The sequence below is a fragment of the Chinchilla lanigera genome, unplaced genomic scaffold (genome assembly GCF_000276665.1).
Source record: "Chinchilla lanigera isolate Chin_1 unplaced genomic scaffold, ChiLan1.0 scaffold00004, whole genome shotgun sequence".
NCBI lineage: Eukaryota > Metazoa > Chordata > Mammalia > Rodentia > Chinchillidae > Chinchilla > Chinchilla lanigera.
In genome coordinates this window covers 4,078,845-4,092,279 of record NW_004955405.1, presented here as the reverse complement: position 1 = coordinate 4,092,279, position 13,435 = coordinate 4,078,845, and the positions used below count along the sequence as shown (strand labels likewise).

At 34.8% G+C, this 13,435-nt stretch overlaps 1 protein-coding gene across 1 annotated transcript in view; it reads right to left on the bottom strand.

Annotated features, from left to right (window-relative positions):
* Grid2 (glutamate receptor, ionotropic, delta 2) overlaps positions 1-13,435 on the bottom strand; it is a 1,119,457-nt gene that overhangs the window by 318,970 nt on the left and 787,052 nt on the right. Inside the window, exon 12 of the mRNA XM_005374673.1 lies at positions 2,922-3,119. Within this exon, the coding sequence (XP_005374730.1) occupies positions 2,922-3,119 (198 nt within the window). The remainder of the gene's footprint in view (positions 1-2,921; positions 3,120-13,435) is intronic.

Here is a 13,435-nt window from a genome sequence, read left to right as displayed (position 1 = left end):
AGAAGCACAGAGTTTCTCATACTACTAACATGCTGCATTAATGTTGCACGTTCGATGAACCAGTATCAGTAATCATTATTAACTAAAGTCTATAGCTTATAGTAGAGCTTCTCCTTTCTGAGTTTCAGCAGCTGAATGACGCTGTCTATGCATCCACCATTACAGTATCCTAGAGAGCAGTTTTACCACCTTTACAATCCCTGTGATGCACCTATTCATCCCTCCCTTTGGGGCTATGTTAAACTCTAATTTTTGTTATATGCTGTAATATCCTGCCATTACAACCCAGATCAAATGTGGGCATTCTATATTTCAATCTCGAGAAATATCTCTCTAAGCTACTAGCTCATTTATATTTTACATGTTTTTCAACTTCATCTTGAGGGTCCGATTAATTTCTTTGAAAATGTAGCCAGGTCTGTGCCCCTGACCATGGTCTGGTGGCCTGGGTCACTTCTCCTTGTCTTTCCTCTCACTTAACTTTCTTGCCAGGTTCACCCGCACAACTCAAGCTCTACGTGGAGATTTTAACTTATCTGCTCCTGCTCTTGGGCTTCTGTTCTCTGTTCTGGCGTCACAGTGCTGGCAAGGGGCTGCAGGACAAAGGGTCAGCCTGACCTAAGCCTCACCTCCCTCCTCATGCTGCAGAGCTCTCCTCATACCCATTCTGATTTAGCAGTGAGTCTCAACTCCCACAGTTCCTGTTGAAACTTGCGCCATTCTCTCATAGACCTTATGTAACACCCATCCCCATCACTGTCATACACTTTGTCTCCTATTTTTATCGAGAAACCGAAACACTGAGATACGATTTTCCTCAGCCTCCCAAACTCTCACCTCAAGACTTAAAAGATACATCCTCATCACATTTTTTTCTGTATGAAGGCAACAATTTTATTTCCTCAAAATCATTTCTCCACCTAATCTTTTCTTCTTCTTCCCTGTCTACTCTGGTATCTTTACCCTTCACATATTAACATGCTATCCTTATATTAAATTCTCCTTCTATCTTTTTCTTCCTCAGCTTATAATTTTGCTCAAGTCTCTGTTTTGCAAAAATACAAAAACTCTGCCACATTTTATGAATAAATTCTAATATTCTATTATTTGCCTGTCTTTCCTTACCCATCCAAATTTTCTGAAAGAGTAATAGCCTATGCGTGTTACATTCACATTTTCATTTCCATGTTTTTTCATAATCTTTTGCAATCTAGTTTCTCTCACCACACTATCAAACAATTCTGGTTTAGATCATCAACAACTCCCCAGAAAAATCAGGCAGAAAATGAGGTTGTGAAAATGCCCACTACATTAGGGAAATCTGATTTTGTAAGGCTTATTAATTGAGGACCTACCTCAATTCAGGTGACACAAGGTAGCTTACAGTTTCAGTGGAAAATCAGGTTGTCACTAACATGGCAGACAATGGAGGTAGCTTGGAGTAGCCACATAAACCTGTGTAAAAATCTCCCTCAATCATTTGACTGACCCTGAATATTTACGATAAAGACCCTAAGAAAATCAGCAGAAAACAAAAGCCTGAATGTTGAGAGAACCCAACAAAAAATTATAATTGTTGCCTATGACAGAGTGGTAGAGATTGAATTTTGAGCTCCACATAGTCTAAAAAGCTGTCAACTCAGAATTTGTCAACTGGTATGAACATTATTCAAAAGTAAGGGTCAGTAAAGGCATTGTAAATCAACAAAAATTGAGAGTATATGCCACATTCAGGACTATACTTCAGGACACTCCACAAAAAGTTCTTTGTGGTTCAGACAGAAGCTCAGATATTGGAAGGGAATAAAGAGCCCAGAAATAGTAATATGTTGTTTGTTATAGTGATTGCATTTTTTGCTTTCTATACTTTCAAACAATAATTGGTTAAATCAAGATCTATATTTTGTGGTGGAGTTAAAAAAATATAAATTTGTAACCAGAAATAGAAATGATAAGCTAGGTATAAATAAAGTTTCATATGTTGCTGCAAGTTTATTAATTTTTTTAGCATGAAATGGTGCAATATTAGTGTCAGATACAATGTGCACACATAAAAATGTGTATTATCTTTTGATTAACCATTGACCAACAAAAAAATCCCCAGAGGATCAGCTAAAGAAGTAACAGTGGAGATAAAATAAAATATTAAAATAATTTTGATTTGCTACCAAAAAAAAGCAGGAAAGAAAGGAACAGAAGAGGGTTGGGGATATAGCTCAGTGGCACAGAGCCTGCCTGGAAAGCCCAAGGTCCTGAGTTTGATTCCCAGGACCAAAATCTTAAAAAATTTTAAAAAAGGAGCAGAGGAAATATAAATCAAATATTAAGTGATAGATCAAAATCCAATTATTCAACAACTATCATAAGGACATAATAATTATAAATATATATATATTTAGTATTAGCTTCAAAATATTATAGCAAACACCGACAAAATTAAGGAAATAAATAGAATTTTAAGACATACTTTGAGAATTGAAAGAACAATGAGAAAAATTAAAATTAAATTTTAATTAATTTTAATTTTCTTTAAAAATTAAAGAAGCTTAGACTCCTTGCTTAGATTCCAAAACTAAGTAATTAGATTTTTAAAAATTACTATTTCTTTTTTTATTTTTAATAACAGCACTTAAGAAAAAACATGTTATGAATTGTGACATCATCATGAGCCGCATACTGACAAAATATTTGGGACATGAGTTTGGCGCTATCAGGCCTTCTTCTAAATGCTTTTCGATTATAAGAAATTTTTTCAAATTTGGCTTTTCTCTGTCACTCAATTTTCTTTCCACAAAATTAATAGATATAGGTAAGACATCTGCATTTAACGCCACAACCTAATACACTGCATCACGCTTATTTTATATGAAATTAGTTTCCAATTGAACCTTCAGGTGTGAGATAAACAAATGAATTCTTACCTTAAAGACTAGTTCTCCTACCAAGCCATTCCATGTCCCATCTTCCTGTGGGCTTCCATACTTGTGATCTGGTGCCACATAAATTTCATAGTTAAAGCCCAGGTAGTTGGATAAGGCATCCAGAACGTCAATGGAGAAGCCCTGGTATTTCTTCGGCTTACCCAACACATTTTCAGAGACCATTACAAAGGGTTCTTCCTATATGGGTATAAGAAACATTTAACTTCAGTCAATATTGTTCTCGACATGCAAAGATTAATTCTTTACAGAGTTTGGCTTGCAAAGTATAAAAAGTGTTTCACAGTTTGGAAGAATATACTCAGGGTACAAGTTATGCATTATTAATGCATTATATCACTAACAATGTTGAAAGTGGCTAAAACAATTCGAGGTTCAGGAGTTCATGTTTTCTGCCATCTCAGGATGAATATCCGAAATCCATCAGCAGTCAAGTGGATTTTGGAAATTATGTTTTATAATACTTAGATATTTTTGTCTCTCTATATATCTAGGAGACAGAGGGGTTTTTTGGTCTTTTGAAACAAGGTCTTGTTATGTAATTCAGGCTGGCCTTGAAGTCACTATGTGGCCCTCAAACTCGCAGAGATCCTCCTGCTTCAGCCTCCCAAATGCTGAGATTATAGGTGCTTGGGTGTCTGTATTTTTACATATACAGATAAAATGATATTTAACAGGTGAACTCCACATGCAACTCTGAAAAGATCATATATTTTTTAAAAACATACAATTTAACTAAAATTTATAGCATCACATAAACTGGAAGTTATTTGCTAAACTCTTGTAGACTAATTTGATGAATTTGGCTAATTGATTTCTGCTGTCACCTCTTTCATCTGTTCAAATTTTGATTTTTAAAAACAAGCACATCAGCCCTTTTCACTTTGGAACATTCAGTATTAATAGAGCTCAGTGGGTTTGAAACATGCTGACAGATGACAGAAAATGAGGTCCTCTATTCCTTAATATCATAATCTTGTTCAGAACTCTTTCAGCAACAGTAGCATTTACAGATAATCATTCAAAGTCTATATTGTCCATGTAGTCTGCTGGGCAGTCTAAAATCCCTCTTTGGGTCTAAGTCAGAATACTAAAAGATTTTCTCATTGAATCATTTTTTCTTTTGAGATATCCAAAATAGCCTCCATTCAAAGGTAAAATAATTCTGTTTTGTTTTTGGCTCTTACTCAAAAATACTAAATAAGTGCCTTATGAATTTAGCACACCTGTTACATGAATATTGTACGCCATAACATTCAGTTTTTTTTCCCTAAAAATTACCATGAGTTAAATTTTTTAATTGTTCAGGGTCAAAGAGTTTCATTTTGCTGCAGTAATGCCTTTTAAAAAATAATGAAAATAAGTCCGCTAGCTATTCAGTTATCCTTTTTCATTTGTATACCCAGGAAATAAATATGATCTGTGCCCTGGTAACTATCTGAGAAGGCACTATTCAGAAAAACAACATACAAGTCGATTTCCCTGGCACTTGACCTGCTGTACCAGACTGACTGCCTCTCTGCAATTCTAGAATGCATAAAAAAGATCCTAATCTTCTTTGGTAAGGTATGTATTTTCTTGGTTAATAGTATTTGATGATAATGAATATTGATATATTATTAGATCAATAGGTAAGAAGTTTTGAGAGTAAAATTTCTAGTAATACTGACTTGTTTAATCTACATATTAAAGTAAAAATGAAGAGTAAAAATTCAGCCAATCCTTTAACATTTTATGTAAAGTTCAACATGTTTCGATGATTCTGCTTTATTTACATAATTTACATTATATAATAAAACCAATAGACAATTGGCAGAATTTGCTAGTTTTCGTTTATTTGTTTGGGCAAAATATAGGCTTAGCCAATGGCTGTGCCTTGTGTCAATACACTGAAGTAGATCCTGAGCTCATTAAAATGAGAGGCATTAAAGGACTTCCAAAATAAAGGTCAGCTTCCGGGAGCCTGCAAACATGATGAGAATGCTCTATAATTAATGCTATGGATGGGAACTACAGAAATAATGCATTTATTCATCTCTAGATTAAGACCTACCAATTGCCAGATCAACTGGGGAAGTGCTCATGGATGATCTTACCGGACTGATTCTCCCACTAACAATTTTGAGTGACAAACATTCTCTATTTCCATGAATCCTCAAACATTAACAAATCTCTGCAGTTTGACAGTAATATAATGACCAGATAGTTCAATAAACTCTTTATGGTAAATGGTACTTTAAAAAGCGAGAAGTTAACTCCATTGCATAACCAAGTGATATATATGGAAAAATAATATTCTGTGTACACTCATATAAACTATTAATGATTCTTTTTCAGTTTTATTCATATCTCTTTATATCAATTGTTGAAGACATTAAATTATTATATGCTAAAATTTTCCTAGGAATGATTTTAATTATTTGTTTATAGGTAAATCTCTAGATAAATAGATTCTTTACACAGGGCCGCTGTCAAAATCCCTGCCTAGCAATGTCAACTAGAATTGATTAAAAGTACAGAACAGAAATGATTAGACTAAGGGTCCTTTTAAGGAAAGCTGATGAATTATTGATGAACACGCCTTTTAAATTTTATGCCCTAAATAAACCTTTATTACATCCTATCACTCCTCATCTGGATCAATGTTTTTAAAGCCTTATTTTTAAGCTTTATTACAGAGCTAGATCACTATTCATAAATCCTAATTCAGGCAAGTTGTTCTCTATGAGGACAATCAGGCAATATATTAGACAGGTAAACAGCAACAGAAATTAGATTGAAGCTCTGGGAACTATAATAGAGGGAAAATGCTTGTTTCTTTCTGTGGCAACGCTGAACTTGGTTTAATCACTTTTATATATGTACCTATTTCCAAAATTTATTCACTCATTGACTTATCCATTTAACATCTGTTGAGCAGCTACTGCATCAAAGAACCACACTCTATGCAGGGATAGATAAAATAAAAAGTCATCACCACCACTTTTAAAATAATTATAACCAGTCAGGGGAAATGAGTACTAAAGGTTCCAAAAAACAGAAAACAAAACAAAAGCAATGCATACTTTAGCTGGCACCAAAACAAAAACAAAGGAAGACAGAGAGATTAAAACAAGAAAAGTCACAATTTGAAGGTCGTCGGCTGTACACATCAATGGGTGAGAAGACACAGCAACACAGTGTTACAGCTCAGAGTCACAAAACATCTCCCACAGGAGGAAGTTATCAAAACTTGTTGTACCTCAGCTTCACCTTTCTAAATTTGAATTGTTTCAGTCTATTGGATTAAAGACAAAGACTACATAATTTATTTCGAATTTTCACAAAATTAAGATTTTACTAGACTGACAGAAACTCTGAATGCCTGGCAGGAAAGACATACTAAAACAAAAGCAAAATCTCCTTTATGGAAAATATCTTAATTTTAGGACTCACAATCTTCCTTCAAGTAACTTCTTAATAAACTTTACTGAATAAAAATAGAAGACATCGGGTGAAAGGAGATGATACTTTAGATAACAGAGCTAACAGACATAATAGATGAGAGAAACAGATACTTCAAATTCAGATATTAGGATTTTCAGAAACATTTTATATTTATTGTACTTAAAGAAATGAAAGATAAGTGCTTTTCTTTTCTTTTTTTCTCTCTCTCTCTCTCTCTCTCTCTCTCTCTCTCTCTCTCTCTCTCTCTCTCTCTCGATACAGGGTTTTGCTGTGTAATTCAGGCTGGCCTTAAACCCACTACATAGCTCAGCCTTCTGCGTGGTGGGATTACAGGTATTATACCACCATTTCTGGCTCAGGGGAATTTTTTTTAATTGGCAGGAAACTGGAAACTACAAAAAGTGCCATCATAGAGTTGTAAAAGAACTAAATAGAAATTTGAAAATTAGAAAATACAATGACCAAAGTTAAGAACTTACTGAATGAGTTTATTAACAGATTAAAGGCAGAAATGGCAAATTCCAATAGCTCAGAATAAGTTTCTACACTGCAACAGGAATAAACAAAACATTAAAAAAGTTTCAGACCAATAATAAAAGAAAAATGGTCTAATTATTTTAAGTACTGTCAAGTATATGAATCAGAGAAGAGATCATTCACTCCCGCTGGATGTCTAAATTGGCACAATCATTCTGCAAACATTTGGACATACAAGGTAGAGTATAAAAATGCTTATACACAAATTAGCATTGCCTGGTTTTGTGTGATATATAAATATTTATCTGATATGTAGCCATGTATAACTGAGTTTTAACATTCCATTCTTGAGTATAAATAGTAGAAAGTATTGGATGTACATATCTGGAAATGTTGATAGCTCGGCAGTTTGTAATAACCCACATCTGGAAAAAACATGGAAATTCTAATGTCTGTCAAGATGGAAAAGATAAATACATTTAGTGTACTGATAATAGAATACTAAATAGTTCAAACTTTAAGTACCTAAAACTATACAGGAAAATGAATAAATTTTGAAAAGAATGACTTCAGTGCAAACACCACCCCAAGACAATTTAATTTGTGCAATATTCAAAAGCTGGTAAAATTATGATATTTAAGAGTTCAGATCTTCTGGGCACTGCCGTGCATGCTTATGATCCCAGCACTCAGGAGCCTGAGGCAAGAGATTTGCCCCAGGCGCCCCAAGTTTGCAAGCCTGGGCTACACAGTAAGCTCAAAGCCAGACTGAATACACAGCAAGATTTTGTCTCAGAACAAAACAAAACAGCAACAAGAAGTACTGACACCTTTAGAGAGAAGACATTTCAAAGAAAATTAAGTAATTAATCACCTCTGGGTGGTTAGCTCTAGGATGCTGGGAGGTAGGAGCAGAAAGATAGACAGTTATTTCCTTTTGGTTCTAGGGAGTTATTAGTGAATTAATGGTTTATACTTCTGAGTATGTATTTCATATTGAAATATAAAACAAAGGGTTGCACATATAGTTCAGTGGCACAGCGCCTGCCTGGCAAGTGTGAGGTCGTGAGTTTGATTCCCAGTACCTAAGAAAAAAGAAATATAAAACAAAAACAAAGAAAAATATGTTACCTGGGGCCATGTTAAAGTGTTTGATTTTTATTTGGAAGAGGTAGATCTTTTGTGTAGATCAAAATAATAAGAAATTAATTTTGAAAAAGTAAAGTGTAGAATACATTGTATCAGAAGGGAAGATTTCTTTACAACAGCCCTGATGATGAGAGGTTATGGCCTGGGCCTATTTAAAATATATTTTCGAAGTTCATAGCTTTGAGTCTTCTACTACAGAGACTGTGAGGGAGATTGGAAATTACAGAACCCTGTTGTTGAAATTCATTTTCCAGCAATTAGTTTCAAACAGTGGTAATAAGACTTGCATCTAAATTGGTGAAGACCTGCCTCCCAATTAAATGAAAACAAATTGTCGAGTATGATAGGCTGATCATCTGTGCGACAGATTCTCTTATGCCCTAGCCTCGGCAACTGGAATAAATGAAGCTTCACAGAACATCAGTAGTTTATCAATCTAAGTGCACTAGCTCGAGAATCCAGCAACCTGCTTGTGGAAAAGGGCATTTCAGGGGTTGATAATTTTTATATTAGCAAGAATTTATTCACATCACTTGCAGTATTATTAGTTAATAACTTCATAATTCTGAATTTGTATTCAGTCACTTTAAAAATCCCATGCTAATTGCTTAGTTGATTTACAACACTGTTTGCAGCTTGCAGATTTTGCAGTTTATTCGGTTATTTTAATAATATGTAATATTGTTTGTGAGTGATAGAGTTTTTAAAACATCTGATATATTTGATAGGTACAAGCCACCAGCTCTTCTGCCAAGACTTTATCAAGGGCTGTTTGGAGGGCTTATTATGCACAGTGTTACAGAATGCCAGCAAAGCCAAAACTGGGAATGAATCATTGGAAATTCCATATAATTCTGCTCACACACAGCTGAAAGACATTAAAGAGAGAATGAGAATATTTCTTAATAGCTTGTTTAAAAACGTTGTTTCATAACACATGCTCTTGGCTGAGGTGAACAAGAGTTGTCTTTATGAAGGGCATGAGCTTATATTTTGCTTAGAGATGACACATTCCCTTTTGATATATGCAGAATTAATGACCACCATTCTCCTTGGAAAAACCTCATTATCTTTTATAGAGCATATACAAGTATTAGAAATTTTTATAAGTTCAAAAAGCCTGGAGATATGGAATATATTATTAAAGAGATATCAAGACATCAGGGTAGGAAAATAGACACAAGGAATTGCTGTAAAGGAAGAAATAATTCTTGAGTTGTGAAGGATATACCTAAGCTGCATAGGGAGGAGAAAAACAAATCACAGGGATATGTGATAAAAATATTTTTACAAGAATTTTTGTTGGGAGCTTTTATGGAAGAATAAATGTTTAGGAAACATAGTGGCAAACTTTTTTTTTTTACAAAAACCTTTTCATTTGGATATTTTTACCAGATTCAGTTTTAAGTGATAGAAGTAAATAAAAATATTTTAGCATCCTAGCTTCTTGAGCCCACCTGATACATTATTTCTGATTCTTATTAAATGAGAACCATTTTAAATTGAACTGAAAGGTGCAGCTACTAGTGTGCATGGGGCTTCCTTTTAAAAATAGAATGATTGATTCCAGATATTGGTGTCAAATAATGGAATGATCCCTATAGTGATTTAACAGCTAACTGGGGAATGCACAAGACTGAAATAAAGTTTTTAAATGAGAATAGAAATGAACAGGACATTTACACTGAGAATGAAAGGTTATCCAGGGCAGTAGGCAATCACAATGAGCTTAATTCCTTAGTTCCCATTTATTGCTTTTCCTTAGAACACATATGAATGTACATTTTAGGAGACTAAGCATTTATGGACCCTGTGATCACCATATATATGCGGAGAAACATCAGATGCTGAGGTACTTTCTGAATATACGTGCTGGATAGTATATTTTTTGTTTGGTCAACATTTTCATCATGTTGTTGAATTTAACACTTGCAGGAACTTTATAAATAGATATCCACATTCGAGAGTCGAGTCTATTCCACAAATATTGTCAAAAGTTTGGTACAGATTAGATTGCAATTGCAGTTATCTCAGGGAGAACTATCAAAAATATGATTTAACATGTAGCATACTGCAACTGTGAGGAGGGGTAGGCTGCTCCAGTCGTCAGTAAGATATGTAACTGTAGAATGTGGAAGTGTGTGCCTTCAGAGTGATGCTGTCACTCACAAATTCTAGCTTATGAATCCACATTCTTGTTAAGTATTGTGAGGAAAAATGATGTTAAGTGCTAATTAAAACTTCCAATAAAAGCTATTCCCACTCAGGGTGCAGAAGTATTCAATAAGTGAAAAATGAAGCCTACAATATATTGGAATGAAGCCTCAAACCATAAAAATGGTAAAAACAAAAACCATGTAAAAATTAAAAATATTTCAGGGCTAGACTAGTGGCATTTCTATCTAAAACAATATTTCTGATAGGAAAATAGCAGAAATTTGTTTATTTATTTGATCATTCAAAAGTGTTAACATCAGCACATTGAGAATACAGCGACAAAGAAAGGAATCAAGCATATCTATCTTTCTGGAACTAAATTCCAGGAAGAGTGACAGACAATAAACACAGTAAGCTTTATATATACTCTATGCAACACACTGGCATAAATACATGCTATGTCAGATGGTACTAAGAGCTGCAGGGGAAGATTAAGTGAATAGCAAGCACAGGCATTTGTGCAAAACAGTTGTGCCTTCACTTGGGAAGTGATCTGTCAACTTGACCTTTCAGATAGAGGACAAAGTACAGTAAGTCGAGGAACACTCTCTGACATGTCTGAGAGAGGGCACACAGTGTTGAGGCGGAACCCAGGGAGTTAGGGCTGGAGAGCAGGCTATGTCTGAGAGGTAATGAGCACCAGCTGGGTAGTCTGAACTGGTGTTCCGGCCACTGTGATGATTTCAGCTGTTCTATTGCGATGGGAGGCCAACGAGAAGTAAGCCAGATGAGCTCTGAGCAGAGAAGAGACGTGGTGGGACACGTTTTAGCAGATTACCAGGTTGCTGACAGTCACTACTGACAATAGACTGGAAGGGGATGGAAGAAGCTAGGAGATCAAGAAGGAGCCTTTTTGTAATAAATCAAGGGGAAGCTGGCCATGGCTTGGTCGTGTATGGGTTGGTGAGATGTAATCAGACGTAGCTGCTGGGAGTTGTTGATATATTGGCTATGGGGTTGTAACACTCACTGGAAGGATGAGAAGCTTCCATGTTCTCTCTGCCTTACTTCCCGGGACCCCACCGAGGAGGGCTCGGTCTGTAAGAGGACACATTTCTGAGAGTCTTGAGTGCTTTTTGTTTAGAGTACATAGCATGATAATTCTGTTAGAAAGACTTTAGCTTTGAGTCAACAGAGTAAAGTCCTCAAGGGGAATAATGCTCAATGCAGAATCAAAGGCACCAAATACAAAATTAATACACATTCAGAGCGAATAGAAGAAGAGAAATATGTATCTTTCAAAGTCTGTGCACAATTGTGAGTCATAATCATTGAAAGTGAAATAATATTTATGAGAAGAAATAACAGTCATTAAGATATCATAATCAATGAAGCTTAAATTTTAAGCAAAGTTTGATTGCAAACCAGAGGGTGAATTATTTACTTTTGTTCTATCACTATGTCCTTGTGAAATACAAATTAGAATAAGAAGTATTTTATTTATTGTTTATCTGATGGGCAAAGAAGAAACGTGGTGTTAATGTTTCACAGCAGAATGAGAAGTATACACTTGCTTATGGCAATTACATTTTGGAAAAGATTCTCAGAAAACAAGTTCATAGTAAGAAAATAAATGCCTCCTTTTTGCGTATTTTACTTGGTAATGCTACATCTAAGGAAATAAGCATCAGTAAGTACAGGTATACATTGAAAAGACAGTAAGTTACAAGGCTTCCAGGGAAAAGTTGAAAGCAACCTAAGTGCCCAGCAAGTAGGGACTGATTTTTATCCATATAACATACTGTCCCATAGCCCAGTGAGGTGTCACACTAAGAATCTCAGTGCCCTACCATAGTCATCTGCTCAGATGGGCTACAGGTCATTTTTTTTAAGGTCAAGAATTTTTAAAGTCTGGAATATGTTCATTTGCTTTATAGGACACATTCAAAACATCATTGTAAAAGCATTATATTATTTCATTTGTATTCAACATAGTTTAATGAATGAAAAACAAATATCTCAAATTGCATTTAGACTTCTGGCAATTATATATAATTCTGGATAAATTCTTGGATGTTTGAAACATCGGTGATAGTAGCTGCAAAAACTATTACCACATGTCTTATACAAAAATATTAACAGTAAAAATTCATATGCATATTGAAATGGGAAGAAAATATATAAAACTATCCACTGTTTGGGCACTTATAATTTGAAAAATAGTATTATTAATAATAATACCAGCAAATACCCACATGCAATTTAGTATGTGCTGGGCATTTTAAAAATGCTTTCTGTGTATTTGTACTCAATGGCTGTACGAATCTAAGGTTATATAATTACCTCCAGTTTTAATAGATAAAAACTTAGCTAGTAAGTGAGGCATTAAAATCTTAGTGACCTTTTTATGAAGCAATTATAGATGACTTTATTGTTAAATTTTATTTATGCCATTGTCTAAATTTTTGTCATTGAATATAAAATACCATTTTAAGAAATACCTCCTGTGGATGACTTAAGTCTGAGGCATCAGAAAAAAGACAGGGATGGAAATAGAAATGTGTTCACAGTGCCCAAGGAAGTAAATGAACTTGTCCTGGGGTGAAGAACAGTAAGAGCTAGCACTGCAGTGCTGAAGAAGAGAATTCAATAAAGAAGGCAAAAGAGAGGTGAGAAGAGAATCAGGGACGAGATGCGGGGCAGGCGGAGTTTCAAGGAGAAAGTAGCCGGTGGAGCCCAGTGCGGATGAGATGTCCAGAGAGCTAAGGTCTGAGAGCATCTGTTCCATTTGTTGAGTAGGAGATCATGAAGACTTCTGCAAAGCAGTTTTATTTTTAAAGAAGAGAAAATACAAGCCAAATTTCAGTGTTTTGAAGATAAAGATAAATTATAAAACGAGAGAATTGAAGGGTGTAAGACATGCGCAGAAGAAAAGAAATAGTAAAAAAGATTCCGGGTCAAAGAATGTTTTTATTCTTGAATCTGTTTTCAGGCTAAAGGACAAAGCCAATAAAATCAAACAACCCAGCCCCTTCCTTTATGTATCTCAACATCCTTATCACTTTACATTTATCACTTCATTTAGTTCCTAGAATTCTGGCATCCTTACTGTCATGTTACAAATGAAAGAACTGCAGTTTAAGAGTACAGTAGACAAACATGTTCACAGTTACAAAGCTAGTGAGAAAGACTGGAATTGGAATCCAGTATTGTCTGATGCTCAAGTCTATATTCATAAAGTTTATCAGCACGAGAGATAAACTGTT